This window comes from Phalacrocorax aristotelis, chromosome 10 (genome assembly GCF_949628215.1).
Source record: "Phalacrocorax aristotelis chromosome 10, bGulAri2.1, whole genome shotgun sequence".
In the NCBI taxonomy this organism is placed as follows: domain Eukaryota; kingdom Metazoa; phylum Chordata; class Aves; order Suliformes; family Phalacrocoracidae; genus Phalacrocorax; species Phalacrocorax aristotelis.
Window position 1 is genome coordinate 9,215,315 of NC_134285.1, and position 23,329 is coordinate 9,238,643.

At 37.8% G+C, this 23,329-nt stretch overlaps 1 protein-coding gene across 1 annotated transcript in view; it reads left to right on the forward strand.

Annotated features, from left to right (window-relative positions):
- The window catches only part of DNAH3 (dynein axonemal heavy chain 3), a 70,335-nt gene that overhangs the window by 35,376 nt on the left and 11,630 nt on the right, over window positions 1-23,329 (forward strand). Inside the window, exons 28-52 of the mRNA XM_075105118.1 lie at window positions 23-221; window positions 1,606-1,714; window positions 2,000-2,113; window positions 3,283-3,459; window positions 4,186-4,277; window positions 4,688-4,907; window positions 5,717-5,851; window positions 7,071-7,182; window positions 7,735-7,976; window positions 8,574-8,674; window positions 8,752-8,857; window positions 9,396-9,525; window positions 10,031-10,267; window positions 10,640-10,743; window positions 11,810-12,104; window positions 12,540-12,719; window positions 13,686-13,809; window positions 13,902-14,058; window positions 14,967-15,110; window positions 15,695-16,361; window positions 16,468-16,633; window positions 16,989-17,205; window positions 18,138-18,320; window positions 19,227-19,425; window positions 20,346-22,487. Of these exons, the coding sequence (XP_074961219.1) occupies window positions 23-221; window positions 1,606-1,714; window positions 2,000-2,113; window positions 3,283-3,459; window positions 4,186-4,277; window positions 4,688-4,907; window positions 5,717-5,851; window positions 7,071-7,182; window positions 7,735-7,976; window positions 8,574-8,674; window positions 8,752-8,857; window positions 9,396-9,525; window positions 10,031-10,267; window positions 10,640-10,743; window positions 11,810-12,104; window positions 12,540-12,719; window positions 13,686-13,809; window positions 13,902-14,058; window positions 14,967-15,110; window positions 15,695-16,361; window positions 16,468-16,633; window positions 16,989-17,205; window positions 18,138-18,320; window positions 19,227-19,425; window positions 20,346-22,487 (6,552 nt within the window). The remainder of the gene's footprint in view (window positions 1-22; window positions 222-1,605; window positions 1,715-1,999; window positions 2,114-3,282; window positions 3,460-4,185; window positions 4,278-4,687; window positions 4,908-5,716; window positions 5,852-7,070; window positions 7,183-7,734; window positions 7,977-8,573; window positions 8,675-8,751; window positions 8,858-9,395; window positions 9,526-10,030; window positions 10,268-10,639; window positions 10,744-11,809; window positions 12,105-12,539; window positions 12,720-13,685; window positions 13,810-13,901; window positions 14,059-14,966; window positions 15,111-15,694; window positions 16,362-16,467; window positions 16,634-16,988; window positions 17,206-18,137; window positions 18,321-19,226; window positions 19,426-20,345; window positions 22,488-23,329) is intronic.

The following is a 23,329-nucleotide window of genomic DNA, read 5'->3' on the forward strand; positions in this document are numbered from 1 at the left end:
TATTTTGTCTGTTACTCTGCAGCTCGTGATGTGGTTGCAAAATTGGTTGAAGACAAAATCACAGATCTGAATGACTTCCAGTGGATTTCTCAGCTGAGATACTACTGGGAAGAGAAGGATGTAATAGTGCGAATGATTACAACAGAAGCCAAATATGGTTATGAGTATCTGGGCAATTCTCTACGTCTGGTTATAACCCCACTAACAGATAGATGTTATAGGTAAACCTGTTTTGTCTGTGAACAACGTTTTCATTTTTTGGGTTGATCTATATTTACTTTCCTTTGTTATAGTTAATAATAACAGGAACCTCGGCAGCTAAGATTTTTCCTGCAGGTTTTGGAGGCAAATATTATATATCTTCTCTGCCCAAATATGGCAAAATATTTACAATGTATAGGTTTCTACTCCAGTAGAGTAATAGTCTCTGTAGTATCCAAGAAAGTGCTTCTGAATAAAGCTGGCAGCTCATGGTTCTGGAACTGTAAAGAACTCTGCAGTAGCACTGGTCAATGAATTTCTTTGAAATAAAACATAGCGGTAGGGTATGTCTGCTTGTAAAATAAATGAGGTAATTATAGAGCCCTTCCTTCACAGATGTTTGAATGCAGTTAGCTTCCTGTTCCTCCACTTGCTTGCAATAGGTTGCAATGGAAATACTTCATCCCCCAAGGTTGAAGTATTCAAGAGCATTTGGTATTTTGCTTCTGGTGAACCCTGGAGACACAGGTTGTGTCAGCAGGTAATTTTAGGTCTAAGGTTTAAAGAACTTACTTTATAATACCTCCAGGCAAATATATGGTGAGGATGTAGAGATTTTACTTCAGCACTGAGCTGTGAACTCACCATCATGTGGAAGGCACTTGTAGTAAAATGCCTATGTTAATGCCTATGCTGGCAAATGCTTAATTTTCTGGCAGTGGTGTTGAAAGAGCCACGTGGCCAGTGCGTTAGCTGTGAACTGGGGGTTTTGTCATTAGCATTAGCTCAGTCTCAACTAAGACTATGCAGTCCGCTGTGCCACATGTAGTTTCAGTGCAAGCGATGAGCAAGCAGACTCTATTTAGCATAACTTAACAACTGCTTTTTGTGGCACAGCCTTTAAATGAGGCATTTGTAAAATAATCAGATTACTCTAGTGTTACCAGGGATCTCATTTTTAGTATGAAAATCACTTGGAGAGCAATGTGATTCCCAGGTTTATGAAACAATGTTTATGCTTTCTCAGCCATTTCTAAAGATTGACTTCATTTATAAAGCCAGCTTCAAGTTCTTGTCATGAGGAGTGCCACTTGATGAAAATGTGTGTTTTTGCAGACTCTGCCATTTTGCTTATGGTACTGTGCCTTTGCTTGTGTAATTGAGGGTATACAGGGTGGGTGCAAGCCTTGACACTCCTTGTAGGCAAAATGGGTGAATGTGAGTCTTCAGAATTGGGAATCAGTTATGAGACAATACTTTTTTTTTAGGGCAAGCTGCAAAGTCAGTAGGGAACAAGTAAATCATTTCCAGGGGAACCTGTATAGGAAAATACTATCCATCCCTTCAGAAACAATTTGCCATTAAAGATTACTGTTTCTAATGTCTGTGTCCTTGTTTGCATAGGACATTAATGGGTGCCTTGAAATTAAATCTTGGTGGTGCTCCAGAAGGACCTGCTGGGACTGGCAAAACAGAAACAACAAAAGATCTAGCAAAAGCACTAGCTAAGCAGGTACCAAAATACAAACTTTTTTTCTTTGTATTGTTTATGTTTGGATATGTAGATATTTCTTGAAATGTCATTCTCAAGCAAGTACTGCTTATTCTGTGCCCATTCTTTATTCACAGAAATAATTGGTAAGAAGACACGTTTAGGACGGTCATCCTAAACGTGTGGCATCCTAGTGTTGTAATCCAAAATTAGCAATAATAATCCCTTCCCATTTTAGATGCTAAAGATATTATAGTGGACTTCGAGTTAATACTGAGAGATGTTTTCTCTGTGTTTTTGTTGTAGTGTGTGGTCTTTAATTGCTCTGATGGTCTCGATTACAAGGCAATGGGCAAGTTTTTTAAGGGGCTGGCACAATCTGGTGCATGGTGCTGCTTTGATGAGTTCAATAGAATTGAGGTAACATTTTAACTCAGACAAATAAAATGATAAAGCTTTTATTTAAGACACAAGATTTAGATTTAGACATGAGAGCATTATTGCCAATTTTCTACTTTTATTTGTGGTATAGCCTCTTTGTTTTGATAATTACTGACACGGGTTACTCAGCTGCCTGCTCTAGGAGCACATGCCTACCTGTGCTGTGTTGCAGAATTCTTGTGTTCTGGGTTATTTTAGCTGAAAAAAAAGTTCCTGTACAATTTTCTTTTTTTGTATGTGACACTAATTTGTTGGCAAAGAACCATCCTTCTCTTTTTCTTGAGAAATCAAACTACAGCTGTGGAGCTGCATTTATCTCTGTTCAGCACAAGACACACAAATCCTAGTGGTGGAATTCCTGTGATGACTAGCTGAGTGTCACTGAGTGACCTGGTTAACTAGCTGTGTAACCAGAGACATCTAATCCTCTCCTTGGTCTTGCTCTGATTTTTGTTGTTGTGGGAGTTTTTTTGTTTTGTTTGTTTGGGTTTGTTTTGTTTTTGTTTTGTAATTTGGTAACTAATGACTTTGGATAAGTTTTACTGTTATTTTGATGGACTTAGATTTAAGTAAATACTAGTAAATGTGGAACTTCCATGAAGATCTCTTTTATATGTTTTAGTAGTTAATTTCTCCATTTGTCTGCTGTAACTTGTTCTTTAATGAATTCAAGTGCTAGCATTCTCATTTTCCAATGTTCTTTTACCCTGATACTGAAAGCACTGAAGATTGGCCCTAGGCTGCCTTACCCATTCTTTACATTTACCCTCAATTTGGGGCATTGGGTGAATGAGTCTTTCTGAAGAGCCTAAATTCTTTGTCGTCTGAGGTGAAAGGGAAGTGCCTTTGGAGGCCTCCAGAGGGAGTTCGTGTCCACCTAACTTAGATGTCTACATTCAGGCAGATGGTATTTCCCTCTGGAGGCTTTTAGAAGCCTGTTTATCTCTCTACGTTGGTTGAGTAGGGAATGGTGGCACTAACTTTCAGAAGATCGCTTCAACAGACAGCTAATATTTAGGCTCAGTTACCAGACACAGGATGATTTTCACCTGGAGGAATGCAAATATAGCCATCAAAAAATATAAACAAAACATTTTTATATTGTCTCCAAGTGTTTTATGTTTTCCAATCTGTTCTGTCTGTATTAGGTTGAAGTATTATCTGTAGTTGCCCAACAAATACTTAGCATACAGCAAGCTATTATTCGCAAACTCAAAACATTCATCTTTGAAGGGACAGAGATCTCTCTTAATCCTGCTTGTGCTGTATTTATCACAATGAATCCTGGGTATGCTGGACGGGCAGAGCTCCCTGATAATCTGAAGGTAAATCTGGAATCCTGATTTCTTGTAGAAATGAAACAGAATTAGCAACTTCTGCTCTATTTTAATAAGAGAAGGAATGCAACAATCGAATAATACACTGATAACCCATTCAAGTGTATTCTGCTGTGCTTTTTGGTAAGCTTTCGTAAGTGTTTGGATTGTACAAAATGCACAGATGAAAGGTCTCAGTCTAATCATATTGATATCAGTTCACATTTAACTGTGCTCTCTCTAAGTGGAAATTCTCCTGGTTTACAATGGCTTGGCTACCCAAATCTGAATTTAAATTTATTATAACTTGGCAAGTTGCTGAGACACTCCAGAGAGACTGGTCTGATCCTGGTTTGGTTCTTTTCCTAGCTTTGCCACAAGTTTTGCATGATTTTTTACAAGACATTAACCACACCATGTGCTAATTTGTATGTTCTGAAAGTGAGATGAATGACACCTCCCTTTTCCTCCATTAATAGTTCTTTAGGATTGTGACTCTAAGCATTTGTTCCTACAGTGCTTAGCACAAACCTCTTCAACCTCTTGATAAGATCACAGTTCTAGTAACAGTTCTAATGCAATCCATAGATTTCAGATGATTCCTAACATCATGAAAATGGAATACAGTGTATAAGAAGTTAATGAATTTATGGAGAGATACTATTCTTACAAAACAAGCACAAGTTATTACCATATTCAATAGTCTAAGCTTATATCTTACTTTTTTTCTTACAGGCACTGTTCCGAACAGTTGCCATGATGGTTCCAGATTATGCTTTGATTGGAGAAATTTCACTTTATTCAATGGGATTTCTGGACTCTCGGCGGTAAGACGTGCTGTTTTTTTCTATGCCAGTTCAGCCTGATATACCTCATTCCTCTATAAGGCATATATGTGTGTTTGAGGCATATAATTCTGGAAGGCTGTCCATGTTCTTTCTCCAGAAAGTACTTTTTAATCTGCTTTATCATCAGTTCTCATTTACAACCTCACATTGACCACCTCTACAGAGGATCATTTGGAAAATGTATCATAACATCAAAACGAATTCCTAAATGCACGCACATTCTCTGGCATGGCATAATCTACAGTTCTGCTTCCTAGGTGTTTTGAGCCATCTTATCAGCTGATATGTCTGATAATCACTGCAGTTACTTCGTGTATATAGGTAGTTAAATTATTTTCCTTGCATGGTGAGATATTTTCATTTTACATGTGATATTTTAATATCCGCAGTCTTGCCCAGAAAATTGTTGCCACTTACCGTTTGTGCTCTGAGCAGCTGTCATCTCAGCGTCACTATGATTATGGAATGCGTGCAGTTAAATCTGTCCTGACAGCAGCAGGAAACTTAAAACTGAAGTACCCAACTGAAAATGAAAGTGTATTGTTACTTCGGGCTTTGCTGGATGTTAACTTGGCCAAATTCTTGGCACAGGATGTGCCCTTGTTTCAGGTAAGCTGTCTGGCCAGTGTGTTTAAGTTTTTGATGATGAGGTCCATTACAAGAACCTACAGAAACAGGTCATTATCTTAATTTAGAACAGTTTGATCTAAATGGTGCCATATTAGCGTAGAGTTATTTCAGTCCACTGATCTGGTTGCACTCTTTGGTTCTGTTAGTATTATTTTGAAAAAAACAAAATTTCAGTGGTGCCTTTTAAGTTATTCTATAACATGTTTTGTAAGATATCTTGCTAAAAGTCACTTTGTTCTGTTTCATTCATGGAAACCGTTCTTTGAAGTTTGCATTCTGGCTTTGTGCTGCAAAAGAAATGTGGACAACTAAATTACGGTTGGTTAGAAATTTAAAGTCAAAATGAAAATGATGAAGTTTCTGTTTGCTTGCTGCTTTAATAGAAAATGAAGACTATGTTAAGCTCAAAGCAATCAATATTAAAGACTTAATAGCTAGGGTACAAGCACACACAGAGTCATTGCTCTGAAATTTCAGAACACACCCACTTCTATTTAATCACTGAAATTCTTTCAATCACTTTCACATCCTTTCCTGTAATACTTTTTGGGGCAAATTTGCAGAAGGTTAAGCTTCCTTTTACAACATCAGTGTGTGTATGAGAAGTGCAGGCACTCATTTCTGACTCATACATATAGAATACTTTCATGGCTACAGCTGGCCTAGAAGTTAGTTTTGTTCAGCTGAGGACATTTCCTCTTAAGCTTCTGTTACCTGTATGAATATTTTTCTTGCAGATTTTTATGCTTTGTGTTTGGATAGTTTTCTATTCTGTATTTCCTTAACAGGGCATTATATCTGACCTGTTTCCTGGAGTGGTTCTTCCTACACCAGACTATGACCTGTTTGTCAAGGCACTGACTGAAAATATTAAAAAAATGGATCTTCAACCAGTTCCGTGGTTCATTGGAAAAATTATTCAGGTTTATTTTCACATACTTACTTCTGGGGAAGAAAAACGTGAGAGCAGAAACACTCTTCATTCAATGTCTGTGTCATGAATGAATAACTAATAGCTAATAGTTGTCATGATTAATTAATAGAATATTACAAACAGTGTATTTTACTGAGTAAAAATCATGTGATTTTTTTTAAATTCAGCCAACCTGTGAAGGAGCTAACGTGCAGCCATATCATAGGTCTTGTGGTTCAGGATAGAAAATGAAACTGGATCTGTTACTAGCTGAGGTAGTGTAGCCTAGTGAACAGAACTCTGGACTTGTCACCTTGACTAGTCTTGAAAGAGGTGACATTTCTCACTCTTGCTTATTATGCTTCACCTCCAGATCTGTGTTCCCATTGTATCCCATTTACTAGTATTGGTGACCTTTTAAAGAATGCTTAACTTTTTTTTTCCTTGTGAGTAGTGCAGCCTAGTGAGAGTGTAATGGGAAGGGCAAAAATGTGTGGCCTGGGGCAGGATCATGAGGGGCCCCTCCACAGCAGTTCAGACTATAGCTAATGTTCAGACTTGGCTTATGCTGCTTTGAAAACCATGCTTTATCTTTCATTTAAATAGGGGTAGTATTAACTGGCTAGGAATTTAAGCTAAACCAGAAAATACCAGCCTTAACCTGAGATTAAAAAAAATCTTAAGGGTTCTTCTTACAGGTCTGTTTGAAGGTGTTCTGTCTGAAGGATTTGACTTGAGTTCTGCCAAGATCTTGTGGGGTGACTGAAGAAATTACCACTCTTGGAGTCCAAAGTCAGCCTCTGTGGGACCAGTTGTATGACAGATCCTCAGAACTGTAGTTTCAATCCCTTTGTGTTAGCTTCATTGGTAACCACTGATTTCAGTTTAGGCTTTTACACAGGGCCGTGATCTGCAGTGTCTGGTTAGGTCACTCACACCCTGTACAATGATGCTATTACAGCTGAGGGATGACATTTAGCAAGGAGAAGGGGAGGATGTCTGAGGGCAGTGACTTCTTAAATTATATCAATGAGAATTGCCATAATAATATGACTGCCTTCTGATTTGGGTTAACACTTTGGTCAGCCTTAATAGAGTGCAGATACTTGACTGATATTTTGTCCTGTCACATCTGAGTGCAGAAGGGATACCTCTAGTTTCATACACATAATGCTTGCTTTTGTGCTATGCTTTTGTGCTCTCGAGTCAGTCTCTTGTCACTGATACAGATATATGAAATGATGCTGGTGCGCCATGGTTTCATGATTGTTGGAGATCCTTTGAGTGGCAAGACCTGTGCATACAAAGTGCTAGCTGGAGCCCTTGGCGATTTGTGCACAGGTAACATTGTTCAGACACAAACTTCTCATTAAATAAAGTTAATGCTATGAATAATGTTTTTCCTTTGCAGAGATATGCACAGGTTGATAATTGTCCTACATTCTACTTTCTCATCTGGAAGGTTTTATTCATCAAACTATTTTTGTCTGATATATTTGTCTGGAAGTATTTTTGCCTGCATTTACTGGAATAGTGAAACATACTAATGTGTTTATGCTTTTATGAATTCTGCTAAGCACTGTATTTGTGCATAACACTCTTGAAAAAAAACTAGCTCTGTTAGGGAGGTTGTAAGTAGCTCTCATAAATTTATAAAATCTATTCCGCTCTGCTTTTTCTTTTTTTCATGTGCTTTTGCACAAAGGACTTTGTACTTCGCTTGTACAAGTAACAGAAGTTCTTATCTACTGCTACCTAGCTGCCAAATGTCTGGTTTTTTTTGTCTCGGGCAGCTAAAGTAGGATCCTCCAGAATCTCCTTGTTCGGTACTTCAGTTGTTGAATGAAACTAACCTATCCATTCTTAAGCTCATCTATTTGTCTTTTTACACAGCAAGAACCATGGATGAATTTGCTGTTGAATACAAAATTATTAATCCCAAAGCAATTACTATGGCACAGTTGTATGGCAGTTTTGATCCTGTAAGCCATGAGTGGACAGATGGGGTTCTTGCAAATGCCTTCAGGGAACAAGCATCTTCTACCACAGGTGATCGGAAGTGGATTATTTTTGATGGCCCAGTGGATGCAGTTTGGATAGAGAACCTGAACACTGTCCTGGATGATAATAAAAAGGTAGCCTAATTTTTGCCAGTAACCTTGTCTTTGAATACACATACTTTATTTTAGTAGTAGAAATATTGTTACCATGGTAGTCAAGGAGGTGTGAGACTCAGGAAAACTGTTGTGCTTAAAAGCATTGCTTTTTTCCCCAATTATATGACTTGGTTTAGTAGATGATATTAAGTTGGTACTTCTCCCTAGAAGCCTTGTCTTGCTCCTACTTCCTTGAAATGAGGTTGCTCACTGAGGTTTTTTTATTGACCCTTTTAGGAAACTGAAATACTTCAACTCAGTTCTGTAACTGAAAACTGAACTTGCTTAAATTAGTGAATAAATTAACTAAAAAAAAAAAGCTTCAGGTCATAACTGCTTTTCCTTGCAGAGTTATTTAAAGATAGAGCATTGTTCTCTGTGTCTGCAGGCTATTCCAGTAACACATGGAAAGGTTGAGACAAGGTCAGAAAATGTCATGTGTTATGAGAATGAAAAAGAGTGAATAAGGGGTGACACTAAATAGAATGTTCGGTGATTTTTATGACAGGCATTGCTTTGACTGGATGATCAGCACTGACATGACTAGATTATGTTTATGTGATGCTTTTCTTCTAGCTATGCTTAATGAGTGGTGAAATAATTCAGATGAATTCAAAAATGAGTTTAATCTTTGAGCCAGCAGACTTAGAGGAGGCATCTCCAGCAACTGTCAGCAGGTAATGTGAAAGCATTCAAACTTGAACTGTCCCACCATGCACATCTATTCCTGTACCATAGTTGTTTGTTCTTCCAGGTGTGGTATGATCTATATGGACCCTCAACAGTTAGGTTGGAAGCCACTGAAGGATTCCTACATGAATACACTGCCTCCAAACCTGCAGGAAGAACACCGAGAGCTGGTGCGAGACTTAAATATTTTTTTATATACGTATAATTTAGAAGATTAACTTTAAGGTGATGTTCATAGTATGCCAACTTGAAGGCAGCCATGCAGAATCAAACTTTCTGAAGTACTACCATGATTTAGAGGGTCCTAGATTTCCTAGAGGCTGTTATAGGTTATTTTGTAGTGATGAATGTCAAATCTTGTGGCAGGGAAAGTGCATGAGAGCTGGAGATGCTATAAGTACTAGAAATGCAATGCAGGAAATACTGGAAGACTCAAAATGTTTTGAACTCATTCTTCTTCTGTCTAAGACATCTAGAGTTTAGCTTGGGAAATGTTCTGTGGCTGAAGCACTGTGTTCACTTTCATATAATGATGGTGTGACTTTGTGATCGCTTAAGTACTGCCTCACACAGGTCCTTTCCTGATCTTCCCTCTGGTGACTTGGAGAATTTCTGGTGCCTTATGTTTTATTGAGAGAGAACTGAGGGACAGTGGGAAATGTGTCAATTCCTGCATCATTCTGAAGCCAGTTCCTTTTCTTCTGGCAGGTCAATGACATGTTTATGTGGCTCATCCAGCCCTGTTTAAAGTTCATTCACCTTCATTGCAAAGCCATTGTTCAAACTTCCTCTATTCATCTGAGTTATAGCTTGATGAAACTCTTTACTTGTCTGCTTGGTAAGTACCCTAAGCCTTATTCTTTTTGTTTCCATTTTTCCTCTTTTTTTTTCCTTTTATGTGTCCCATAACAAGATGCATGTTGTCAGATGCAAGGAAATACCAAAGGAATTCCTTTACTGTTGAGATCATACAACACAAGTCCTTTCTCACTGACCAGTGTTAATAACAGTGGGTTGACTAGCATACAGAGCTTTCTCATTTGGATGCTGGTGTCATTACAAAACTGAATATGATCTTGTGAGTGTATTTCATATGCTTTGCTTGCAGTTTGCTAGCATCAGAATAAAAGAATTAGGACCCTTTGTAAATATTTTTTCTACTCTTTTATTTTTATTTGCAAACAGTATTTTACACAGGCAAGATCCTCTCTTTGTAGATTGGCTTTGTTCCACTGAAGACAATGCTCTAAGTTTGTCTCAGAATACTTTTGCAAAAATACATTTTGAATTGGGATTTATGGTTATTACTGCTATTTAACTAAAATTCAAAATATATGTTTTAGATGAAATAAAGCAATCCAAGGAAGAGGAGAAGGAAAGCATGACTAGTCAGCAGATCATCTTGTGGCTGCAGGGGCTTTTCCTTTTTGCTTTGGTTTGGACAGTTGGTGGGATCATCGATGCAGACAGCAGAAAGAAATTTGATTTGTTTTACCGTAACTTGCTACTGGGAATGGATGATGAAAACCCACGCCCTAAAAGTGTGAAGCTTACCAGAAACAATATCTTCCCAGAAAAAGGTGCTTCTTCATAACTACTTGCCTGGCCTTTTATAAAGCAATAAGAAAACTCAGCACTTTAAGGGAGACTAGAGTGCCTGGCAGATGTTAACTCTGCAACAGAGCTACCATCTGCCAAGCCTTGGGCTGCGCAGTTGGGTGCTCTTTTCTGGCTCTTTTAACCAAGAGTAGCATATGCCTCATGTTGTACTCAGATAATGTAGCTGAATCTAAACTGAAATGATTTGTGATGATAATGGAAGTGGGGGGGGAGAGTATCTGGTGTACTAGAAAGCCTTCATTATCTCACAGTGCTGAATGTCTCACACTAAAATTACTGAAGTTTATTCTTTAATCAGTGGGTTTTCCTATGTTGTGTCTTTCAATTAACAGGGAGTGTTTATGACTTCTATTTTCACAAGCATGGCAGTGGGCAGTGGAACATGTGGACAGAGTACATCACAAAAGAAGAACAAGTTATCTCTCCAGGGGCTAAGGTTCACATTGATATATTTCACTATAGAAAACAGTTATTTGACTATGTGATTTAGAAGTATAAATCAACTACATTTGCTAGCTCTGATTCTATTATATTTGGCTGTTGAATGTTTGAACTCAACATTTCATTAATCTCTCTGTAGGCACCTTTTCATGCTTATGTCTTAATTCTGGTACTATCAATACTGGAAGTTTAGCACTGCAGGTGAACATGGAGCCCTGAGGTTGCCTGGTGGTTAAAATTTTTGGTTCTGCTTTTGTCTCTGTAATAGCATCTGATGTTGGGGAAACCATGGTAGGAAAAAGCCAAAGCTCGAATTTCGGTTCCTTCATTTTTGTTTTCTGTGGTTGATATCATGATGTTGTTGTGTGAGTTAATCAGAGAAAGTAAGCAGAGAGACTTACTACTCCTTTGGGATATGGATAACAGTACTGAGAGTCCTGGATCCCCCTGTCCATTTCCAGATAGGGGTACTCACATTTTGAACAGCAGGTGTGAACTCAAGGGAAGTGTAGCACAGCAGAGACCTGCAAAAAGTACCTATTCTGCAGATGAAATTTCAAGGTAACTTAAGTGTTGTTTGTTCGGCTTTTCATTCCATTGTAGTTGCAACTGTCTTGTCTGTTAAGTACACGAGAGATGTAAGATTACTTTTCATTCTACTGTCTAAAATCTTTTCTTGATACCTAGTGCACAGCTGCTAATGATAAGTGGAAGATGAGGAAGAGAAAACAAATTCCATAGCACTGTTCCTTTCTTTTTGCACGGTAGGGGAACAGAATTAAGCCATATTTAATTCTGCAGTTCTCCTTCAGGGCTTTATATAGTATCTATGAACCATAATATAGATAATACTAGTTGTGCTATTTACTGTATAAACAGTGAACAAGAAGTGGGGCCACACTACCTACCAGAACCTTGTTACAGCCTAAGTTTTCAGAGAAAAGAATTTTTTAAAAATGTGTTTGTGCTACAGGATCCCTGTAGTTGCTTGCAAATATTCATGTTGATTAAGGTATTAGACGTTTGATTTTCATGTGCTGTTGTACTTTCCTGTGTAACAGGTATCTGAGCTCATCATTCCAACAATGGAAACTGCCAGACAAATGTTTTTCCTTAAAACATATGTGGAGCATAATGTCCCTTTGCTTTTTGTGGGTCCCACTGGCACTGGAAAATCAGCGATAACAAACAATTTTCTACTACAACTTCCAAAGCAAAAATACATCCCAAGCTTCATCAACTTCTCTGCAAGAACCTCTGCTAACCAAACCCAGGATATTATTATGTCCAAGCTGGACAGAAGAAGAAAAGGATTATTTGGACCACCTTCTGGAAAAAAAGCTATAATATTTGTGGGTAAGACAGTTTTTTCAGGGTTTTTGTACCGTTTTAATTCTGGCTTTAGGCAAAGGAAGTGATTCACTGAGACTAGTAATTTTGGATTGCCTCAGCGCTCTTTGGTTTTTTCCAGGCATCCAAAGAAGGATTAGCACTGCCCCCTACTGAAAGGCTTCTAGCTGTTTAAGTGGTGGTTGTCTTCAGAATAGTTCATAGTGTTGCAGTGTGATGTGAAATAAAATAAAACAAAATCACCAACCACACTAAGTTAAACCATCATCTCTAAGAATGCCTGTGAAGTATAATGTCATTTGATTGTGGTTAGTTTAATGGGAAGTAAGAATAACAAGACACAACCTTTTTCTACCTCTAGTTATTTTTCCTTCTTAGCTTTGAAAATCTGTAATTCCTAAACGCTGAGGTTTTTTTATTCAATGTCTATGTTCTCCATAGATGACCTAAACATGCCTGCAAAGGAAGTGTATGGAGCCCAGCCACCTATTGAGCTTCTCAGACAGTGGATTGATCATGGTCACTGGTATGACAAGAAAGATACATCCAAGATTAGTATCATCGATGTGCTGCTTATTTCAGCTATGGGCCCACCTGGGGGAGGCAGAAATGATATTACAGGTAGGAAATGTATTACTATGGCAAGTAGTTGTCTAACTGACTGAAGCTAAGAGGCAGACTCAGTTTTGCTGATGACAAATTCTACTTTTATCTGTTGCTTGTGAACCTAAGATCACTGGCTGGGTCATTCCAAATAGAAGTCTGTATGCTCAAGGTCAAATCTGTACCTTTTGCAGGGGGAGTTTAATCAACATTAGAAACAATGTTTTTAATGTTGATTAACTATGAATGATGAAAATAATTCTAAAATTAGAGAATTGGACACTTTTTCCATTTTCTGTTCTTTGGAAAATTGAGGGAATACATTTTGCCAAGTCTTTCTGGCAATTCTCTTCTGAAATTGTATCCTGCTGCTAGGATAGGCTGCCTACATTTGCTTACAGCATGTTGCCTGCGAGTCCATGATCCCCATCACCATAAGGGAGGTTATATTTTCTAATGAAAAAGCCCTAAGGTAGCTACAGCTATTCTGTCATAAGGCACTTTATGCTTCTTTGCTTCATATAAACGCTCTAATACAGGTATAACTGTATGTACTCTGAGGAGGCTTTATTAAAATAACTATTCTGACACAGCTAAATTGGTAAGATTTGCTAGTGTATAGACTTTTTTTTAGATGAAAGCAAATAACAAGATACTTGATTTTGTGAAGTTTTACTGTGTCATATCAGAATCAACAAGGCTAATGTGAGCTGAAATTTAAATTTGGGTAATAGTGGCCTTGTTGTAATGGAGATTCATGCTTTTCATATTAAGCCCAGTTATTTTTAAGTGAAATACTGATGTAAAATATAAACCAGTTTATATTTCTTTGTGCATCACTGCTGGGGCAGGAATTTGCCAGAAACAAAATCATGGAGCTGTAGCCAGATTCAAATGTTGAGTGACACTCAATCCTAGGATATGCTAGCTGAAAAATGTTTGGACATTCCTAAACCTTTCTGCATCTTTCTGCATGTATTACAGGACGCTTCACACGGCACTTGAATATTGTATCTATCCATTCTTTTGATGATGACATATTAACCAAGATTTTTACTGCAGTTGCTGATTGGCACTTCAGCAAAGGCTTTGAGCCTGTGTTTCTAAGGTAATGACATATATTTCCTGTAACACATTTGTCATCTTTTCCCCTGTGATTTATCTGCAGAAGTTAAAACTGTATCTCTTTTCCTTCTTAAGGCTAGGTAAGATGATGGTCCAAGCAACAATGGTGATTTATAAACTGGCGGTTGATAATTTTCTCCCAACTCCTTCAAAATCCCACTATGTCTTTAATCTACGGGATTTTTCCAGAGTTATTAAAGGAGTGCTGCTCTGTCCACACACTCATTTGCAAGTAAGTTGTAGTTTAATTATGTTGCTGCAAGAAAGAGCAATGGAAAAAAAATTATTTTTATAATATCAGTAACTAAACATCTTGAAATACATGAACTGTGATTTCAATAGATTTACAAGGTTTAAAATCAGGATAGTCCCTGAATACCTTGCTATATATCTTCCATCGCTCTCTGAAAGAGACACCTGTCATTTTTGCTAATATTCTTTACATGTATTGCCCCAGAGGTCCAAGGCCCATCTGTTAGGGCCTATACATAAAGTCAGACAGTCCCTTCTTTTGAGCCTGCAAACTAAATATACAAAAGAAACAAACACGGGAGAAGAGTCAGTGTCCCTTTTTTACAAATGGCAAGCTTGTCAGAGGACAAGACTGAATAATTTAGCCCTGAGTTTGCCTGTTGTCACAAACTACAAATGAATACTGATAGATGTACATGGTTTTCATCCTTCATCCATTTTCAGTAAAATGTCAGGTTAAAGAAATACTACAAGTTTTATTTCTGTTGAGGGAATTGTTTTGGTGCAGAAACAGAACCAATCAGCTACAAGCTATATAAGGGGAAACCTTAGCCAGCAACAATTTTGGGCAGGGCTTGAGTTAGAGCCCATAAGCCCTATCTTTGAAAGACATACTTTATGTTGGAAGGGTGGGGAGATTTGATAGAGAAAAATGCTTTGACATAAGAGTCCCAGTTTGTACGGGCAGGAAGGACAAGATGGTAATTAGGTGCGGAAGCCAGTTAAGTTAGCATGCTGAGCCATGTGCTGAATGGCTTGGAATTGAAAGATTCCCACTGAGTTTAGTACAAGATATAGCAGAGTCCAGATGGACATTTCTATCCTTTTGTTTTTAAACAAATCCTGCCTGAGCTATATTTACCTGTTTTCTTTTGTTTACATTTTCAGAATGGAGATAAACTGATCAGACTTTGGATTCATGAGGTTTACCGAGTTTTCTATGATCGCTTAGTTGATGAGGAAGACAGGAAGGTATTCTTTCAGATGGTACAAGAGACAACATCAAATAGCTTCAAGCAGAGCTTTAATAAGGTATTTTCAGGTAACATGCTGGGACCAAGAATGAGACTGATGCATTTTCAGAAATACTTAGACATTGAGGACACATTTTGGATTATTTCAATCAGTGCATTTAAAAAGTGTGGATGGTCTTCTATTCAGTATTGAGTATTGCACCTATTCTTAGCCAAGTTAATACAAATTGCTTTGTATCAGAATGATTCACAACTTGAAAAGGATTCTGTATTGGTACAGAGGACTATCTGGAATAAATGTCTTACACAGTGTTTATCTGTGCTTTTGCTAGGGTTAATATTTGGATGAGCCAATGGAAGTAGTGGGTACTCTTTTGAGAAGCCTTTTGGGAACCTGTCCTATATTTGACAGCAAAATCTCTGTGAAGTATGTGTATGTGGAAGTTGCATGTCAATCTACAGCGCATTCCCCATTTAGGTGTTTTTCATGGTTTTTTTTTCCAGACTAAGGTAATGACTAGAATAGCTGGAAAACAGTTCTTCCCACAGTGTCACGACCGTGTAGATAAGAATGATTATGACTTTAAGGAAAATAATTCTCTAAGGGTTTGAATTATCTGTTGCTTCTTGTCTTATCTCTAGGTGCTGAGTCATCTGTCACCTACTGGAACAATCTCTGATGATAATATTCGCAGCCTGTTCTTTGGAGACTATTTGAAGCCGGACAGTAATGTAAAAGTGTATGATGAAATCTCAGACTTAAAGCAACTGACAACCGTCATGGAATACTACCTTGAGGAATACAACAACATCAGCAAAGCACCAATGTCCTTAGTCATGTTCAAGTTTGCTATTGAGCATATCTCAAGGATATGTAGGGTATTGAAACAGGATAATGGACATCTGTTGTTGTTGGGGGTTGGTGGGAGTGGTCGTCAAAGTGCTGCTAAGCTAGCTACCTACATGAATACCTTTGAACTCTTTCAAATTGAATTTACGAAGTCCTATGAAATCAATGAATGGAAAGAAGATGTTAAACGAGTCATGCTGAAAGCAGGTGTTAGTAACAAGAATGTATCCTTTTTGTTCTGTGATAATCAAATAAAGGATGAAGCATTTGTGGAAGATATCAACATGCTTTTAAATACTGGTGATGTGCCTAATATCTTTGCAACAGATGAGAAAGCTGAAATTGTTGAGAAAATGCAAGCTGCAGCAAGGATGGAGAACAGGAAACTTGAAGCCACTCCCCTTGCTATGTACAATTTCTTTATTGAAAGAGTGAAGAAAAATTTACATATTGTCTTAGGTCTGTATACGATGTGTTGTTTCTTAGAATGTTTTTTCTTAGGCTTAGTTTTTTGTTTCTTAATTGCAAACAAACTTAGGTAACAATCGTGATTTTTTTTTTCTAGCCATGAGTCCTATTGGAGATGCATTTCGGAGTCGATTACGGATGTTCCCTTCACTGATAAATTGCTGCACCATTGATTGGTTCCAAACCTGGCCTACAGATGCTTTGGAAATGGTTGCTAACAAGTTTTTAGAGGATGTTGAACTCGAAGATGACGTTAGAAAAGAGTATGAGTTTATCTGTCAAGAAACATATAAAGCAAATGTTTGTTCCCCTTCCCCTTGTGCCCCCAACATACTTGATTGGGAAACTGTCCTTATAAGGAAACTGTCCTTATAAATGGACAAAGTGAAGCCAACTCTAGGATTTCAGTGGATGTCAAAGATACCTAGATATATGTATCTGATGTTTCTGAAAATCAGGCCACTCTTTGAAAGGGGTCTAAAATATTTCTTATAATGGGGAAAAAACTATTCTGCCTTCACTAACACCAATATAATTTCATAAGCTTAGAGTAATTTCCTCATAATTAACATAAAGACAGATTGTGTTTTCATAGTCATGTGGAAAATTTTTTTCTAGGGTTGTGGCAATGTGCAAATATTTCCAAGAAAGTGTGAGAGAGCTCTCCATCAGCTATTACACTACACTGCAAAGACACAACTATGTGACACCAACTTCATACCTAGAATTGATTCTTACCTTTAAGACTCTGCTGAATAGCAAAAGGCAAGAAGTTGACATGATGAGAACTCGTTATCTTGTGGGACTTCAGAAACTTGACTTTGCATCTTCACAAGTAAGTTTCAGATTAAAACACTGAATATGTGCCATTTGCATACTTCAGTATGGAGTCTGTATAAGCTGATCAAGACTTACAAAAATAAAATTTATTCAATTCCTTCTTCACTATATTCATTATGCTATTGATAATCTTCTATAGAAAGCCAATAGGAAAAGTTAGATTACTGCTAAGTCATATTAAAAAATTGTGGTATGTAAGTTTGGCTTATAGCACTAAATTAAATTGATGGTACTTATTAAATGTTTAAGGAATAAACCTTACAAATGTCATTATTTTCTCAAAATCTTATATGGAGAATCCATGCCTCAGCATCCTATTATCCTTTTCAAAATAGGGGAGAAGTTGAAGAATGTTGCAAGACAGTAATAAATATTAATTCCTGAGTAGATTCTTGGTAGGAAATTGATCAGGTTCCAGGTAAATAACACCCTTCTTCAATCCATGTGATCCAGGGATTGATCTTTCCAAGATGCAAAGTAAAGGAGTTTCCAGGTACTTGCTGGATGAAGAAGAACATCCAGTTTGCAGCTGTTGCTTTCACTAATTCTGTGTTTTCTTCCAAGTTTCTTTTGGGTTTTGTTTCCCACCTGTGCAATAAAGGATTATTTGGGGTTTCATAAACTGAAACTGTGAGACTGTGAAACTGACAATGAATCGGTTTATTTTTCATTATTGAAATTAAGTGGATCATAAAAAAACCAAGTGTATTTCATGGATAAAAAATATTTAAAAATCTGTTCCATTAAATCAAATAGCTCTTAGTAAAAATAGGCTAGATAACTATTTTAATAATTATTTAGATCAAATGTTCTTTTTTAGATTGTATTAATATAGTGTCTTCTGATCTGTCTTCCTAAGACATCAAGAGGTGAAATACATGCAAAGTTTACACAGATTTCTTCCTGATTTCCTGTTATGTTCATCAGGTTGCAGAGATGCAGAAAGAACTGACTGCCCTGCAGCCTGAGCTGATTCAAACTTCTGCAGAAACAGACAAAATGATGATCCAGATTGAGAAGGAAACAACTGAAGTAGATGCAAAGAAGGAACTAGTGGCAGCAGATGAAAAAGAGGCTAATGAAGCAGCAGCTGTTGCTAAAGCTATTAAGGTAGCGTACAAGGGCTTGAGCCTGGAGCATGATGGGTTCCAAGTCTTTCCAAGTAAGTGGGAGTTGTGATGATTTGTTAAAGGGATGATCCAAGCTCTTAAAGTGACAAAGTTGCAAAAGATACTGAATGGGATGTTCCTAATATAAATAAGGTAAGTTTTGGCTGTTTGGACTATGACTGTATCTCACAGTACTGCATATAGCTTCCTTTTGTAGTTCACATCCCAAAAGCTGTATAGCTCTTATTTCTGTACTAATATATTATTCTTCTGAGCAGGTGAGTAATAAGGTTATACTGTTTCCAGGCCCAAAGATGGTTCGTTTAGTTAGCTGAGGTAATTTGGCATAGCGCTGCATGGAGCTAGGGCTCCATGTCAAGAACAGGCATAACGTAAGAGGTATTGCCATAGCCAGACATCTGTAGCACAGAATTCCTGTGGGAAGCTGCAGGATTCCTCAATATTTTTTTGTAATTAGTTGGAAATGTCAGTGATAGGAAAGACAGCTGATTACTGAGATCTGAGTACATGATAAGGAATTTAAGCTACACAGTATATATTTTTACCTGATCAGCACTGTAAGATTTAACTAAGAACAGCTGTATCTAACCTGTATTTTAATTTTCCTTGTCAGACCAGAGAGGCTTTGATCTTGAAAGCTTGTCTGGCTTTTTCAGCTATCAGTTCAGCTTATGAAGTTACTAATTTCTCTACAAACCTTTGCTCTTTAAACTGCACAGACAAGTTGTGAAAGTAGTTTTCTCTCCAAGAATCACAATGTTTCAGTCTTTTTATTAGTTACTTATAAGCAGAGAAGGTTCTCTGAAGCTGCGCTGGCATGGGGTAATCAGGTTGCAGAGCTGGTATTGCATGAAGGTTTACAGGCTTCTGCCCATTGTCTTAACAGGATGAATGTGAAGGAGATCTTGCTGAGGCCATGCCAGCTTTGGAGGCAGCACTTGCAGCTCTTGATACCCTGAATCCTTCAGACATCTCTCTTGTGAAATCCATGCAGAATCCACCTGGTCCTGTTAAGCTCGTCATGGAGAGTATCTGTGTCATGAAGGGAACTAAACCAGAGAGAAAGCCTGATCCAAGTGGCAGTGGTAATGATGCAATATTTGTTAGCCCTGCCCTAGGAATGCTTGGGGTACTGCTGCGTTGTACTGGTAAAGTGCTTCTGGCCTGAATGGAGCCATGTGCAATAAAAGTGCATTTTGCTAGCAACGACTTACAACTACACTGGATAGCTAGGAGTTGCTTTTGCCATTGTAATATATTGCACTTGCTTGACACTGTTGTACAAGCTTTGTAAATAAGATCCCAGTCACCAGCACAAAGTCATCTCTTCAACTTGTTTTGACCCAGTCTTGAAATTTGCATTGCCTTGAGGAGCTCTGGGATGTGGAGATGTGCTGTGCACCATTCACCTGTATTTTCCCCTCTAATCCCTGCTACCAAACACTTTCAGCTATACTGGGAGACAGAAGTCTAGCCATACCTCTGCCATAGATGATTGTGCTAACAAGCTTTTTCTATGTGCGTTACATTGTTATTGTGGGAATGCATAGGATTTGCAAGGTAGGAAAGGAAAGAGACCTTTTTCTTTAAGTTTTCTTCTACCTTATACCACCACAGTTCAACCCTTCATAATTGAAAATAAGGATTCTATAAATGTCTTTCATGCAAAACTGTCTTACCTAGATTAGGAAGGAATGCTTTCACATAGTTACTGATTTATCTAATAAACTATGCTAAGAAAGACTGTACTGTAATTTGTTTCCCTTATTTTGCTTGGTTGATTTAGAATTAATATGTAATTACTAAATATGACATAGGTTAGTGATGCTGAAGTTCCTGTCTGAATATCTTTAGGTAATGACTTTGCCAAACTAGTTAACAGTGGTTGCATAGTAAAATTCTGTTGCAAAATCACTAATGGTAATTCTTCATATTATGTTTCAAGTTTTTTTTCAGTTTGACCATGCATGTTTTAAGCCTGATTTTAGTATTATTTGCAATATAGGTAAAATGCTAGAAGACTACTGGGGACCATCTAGAAAGATTCTTGGAGATCTGAAATTCCTTGAGAGCTTAAAGACGTATGACAGGGATAACATTCCTCCTGCTATAATGAAGAGAATTAGAGAGAGGTTTATTGATCATCCAGATTTTCAGCCAGCTGTCATAAAAAATGTCTCATCTGCCTGTGAAGGACTATGCAAGTGGGTGCGAGCCATGGAGGTATATGACCGTGTTGCAAAAGTGGTTGCCCCAAAGCGTGAACGTTTGAGAGCTGCAGAAGGATTACTGGACGTTCAAATGCAGAAGCTGAAAACAAAACAAGCAGAACTTAAAGAGGTAGTCGATCGCCTCCAAGCTTTGAATGATCAGTTTGACAACATGAATGACCGGAAGAGAGAATTAGAAAATAATATTGAACTCTGCTCGCAAAAGCTTGTGAGAGCTGAACAGCTAATTAGTGGTCTTGGTGGAGAGAAAGATAGGTGGACAGAAGCTGCACGATTATTAGGAATCCGGTACCTAGACCTTATAGGAGATGTGTTACTATCATCAGGAACTGTGGCTTATTTGGGAGCCTTTACTGTAGATTACCGCCTAAAATGTCAACAGCAATGGCAGATCCTATGCAAAGAAAAGAACATACCATGCTCCAGTGATTTTAGCTTAAGTAATACATTAGGGGATCCAGTCAAAATCCGTGCATGGCAGATTGCTGGATTGCCAGTTGATTCTTTTTCCATTGACAATGGCATAATTGTTTCTAACTCAAGAAGATGGGCTTTAATGATAGATCCTCAAAGGCAAGCTAACAAGTGGGTGAAAAATATGGAGAAAAGTAACAGGCTGTCAGTTATCAAATTATCTGACGCTCATTATGTGAGGACATTAGAAAATGCTATTCAGCTTGGAACACCAGTCTTGCTAGAAAATATTGGTGAAGAACTGGATGCTTTCATAGAACCCATTTTATTAAAGCTAACATTCAAACAACAAGGAGTAGAATACATGAAATTAGGGGAAAATATAATTGAATATTCAAGAGATTTCAGGTTTTACATAACAACCTGCTTAAGAAATCCTCATTATCTTCCTGAAGTGGCTGTGAAAGTTTGTCTACTCAACTTCATGATTACACCTTTGGGTCTTCAGGACCAACTTCTTGGTATTGTAGCTGCAGAGGAAAAGCCTGAGCTAGAAGAAAAGAAAAATAAACTGATTATAGAAGGTGCAGCCAACAAGAAACAACTAAAGGAAATAGAAGATAAAATCCTGGAGATCCTTTCCAATTCAGAAGGAAACATCTTAGAAGATGAAACAGCGATTAATATTTTGTCTTCATCCAAAGAGTTATCTGAAGAAATCTCTGAAAAGCAAAAAATTGCCTCTGTGACTGAGATGCAAATAGATTCTACTCGAATGGGGTATAAGCCAGTTGCTGTTCATTCAGCTGTTGTCTTCTTCTGCATCTCTGATCTGGCAAACATTGAACCTATGTACCAGTATTCATTGATTTGGTTCATTAACTTGTATGTCCAATCTATTGCTAAAAGCAAAAAGAGTGAAGATCTAGAAGAGAGAACTAAAAATATAACTGAGCATTTTACAATAAGCATCTATAATAATATCTGTCGTTCACTGTTTGAAAAGGATAAGCTGTTATTCTCCTTCCTTCTGACAGTAGGCATTATGAAGGGAAAAGACCAAATAGACGATGAGGTTTGGCGTTTCCTACTAACAGGAGGTGTTGCTCTTGGTAATCCTTACCCCAATCCAGCTCCAGATTGGCTATCTGACAAATCATGGGCTGAGCTCGTACGTGCGTCTAGTCTGCCAAACCTCCACGGACTCATGGAACACGTAAGAGAGAATTTTTCAAAGTGGAAACTAATATATGACTCTGTAAGACCCCATGAAGAAGCCTTCCCAGATGCGTGGAGCACACTGATGGGGTTAGATCGCATGGTTATTCTCAGATGTTTGAGACCTGACAAAATTATTCCAGCAGTGCGGGAGTTTATTGTGGAAAATATGGGAAGAACGTTTATTGAACCACCTACGCTTGATCTTGGAAGAAGTTACAGTGATTCAAATTGTTGTGCCCCTTTGATTTTTGTATTATCACCAGGTGCTGATCCTATGACAGGTGAGATTGGTATTTAAAAATCTTCTTTTTATCTGATTAAATGTCACTGAGTGTGACTAAACTGACAATAGTGTAGGCCCCTTCATTTGATCTTTAACGTGTCTTTAAAATACAATACAGCAATGATGGAATATCAACCATTTGCATCTGCCCATATATATACAGTGATAGTAAAATTGCTAGAGGGTGGAATGGAAGTAGTGGTTATGAAATGTCTAGGACTCTGAGCAGCAATTTAGGGATCTAACAGCGTGTAATATCCAGACCAGTTTATAATTTATGCTTGCATTACAATTCTTTCAGTGGGTGTTTGGGACTTGCCCCAGTCTTTGTTACAACCCTCCTCCAGAAACTTTCCTCCCTCTCAGTTACTAATTAAATGGTGTATATGACCACACTTGAAAACGCATCTGTTAAACGTCCTTTAAAAAATAACCACCCAGATTATTTTTAAACCTGATTTTCTGCCAAAAGAATTGTAATATGGAGCCATACCATAAGGGTGTGTTTCCAGGAGGTACTGGTTTTGATGGCAAAGCTGGATGGTTATTTTTAACTAGATCTAAAGAACCAATTTACAGCTCAACTCCCATAAACAATTGTTCCCATGCAACAGAGAGAGTAGAGAGAGGGCTGTAGTGCGAGTTGGAACTGAGCACTCAGGGCTAAAGGAGAGGACAGGCATTCAACCTGGCTAGGTTTTGGGTTGATTGGTTTGTTTCCTTTTTAAGTATTCTTTATACACATAATTTTTAGCATACGCCTCAGAAACACAGTGACTCATAGAGCATTTGTTACTGCTCCTGGGTTGAGGTGGGGTTTTTTTTCAACTGAGTAAAATA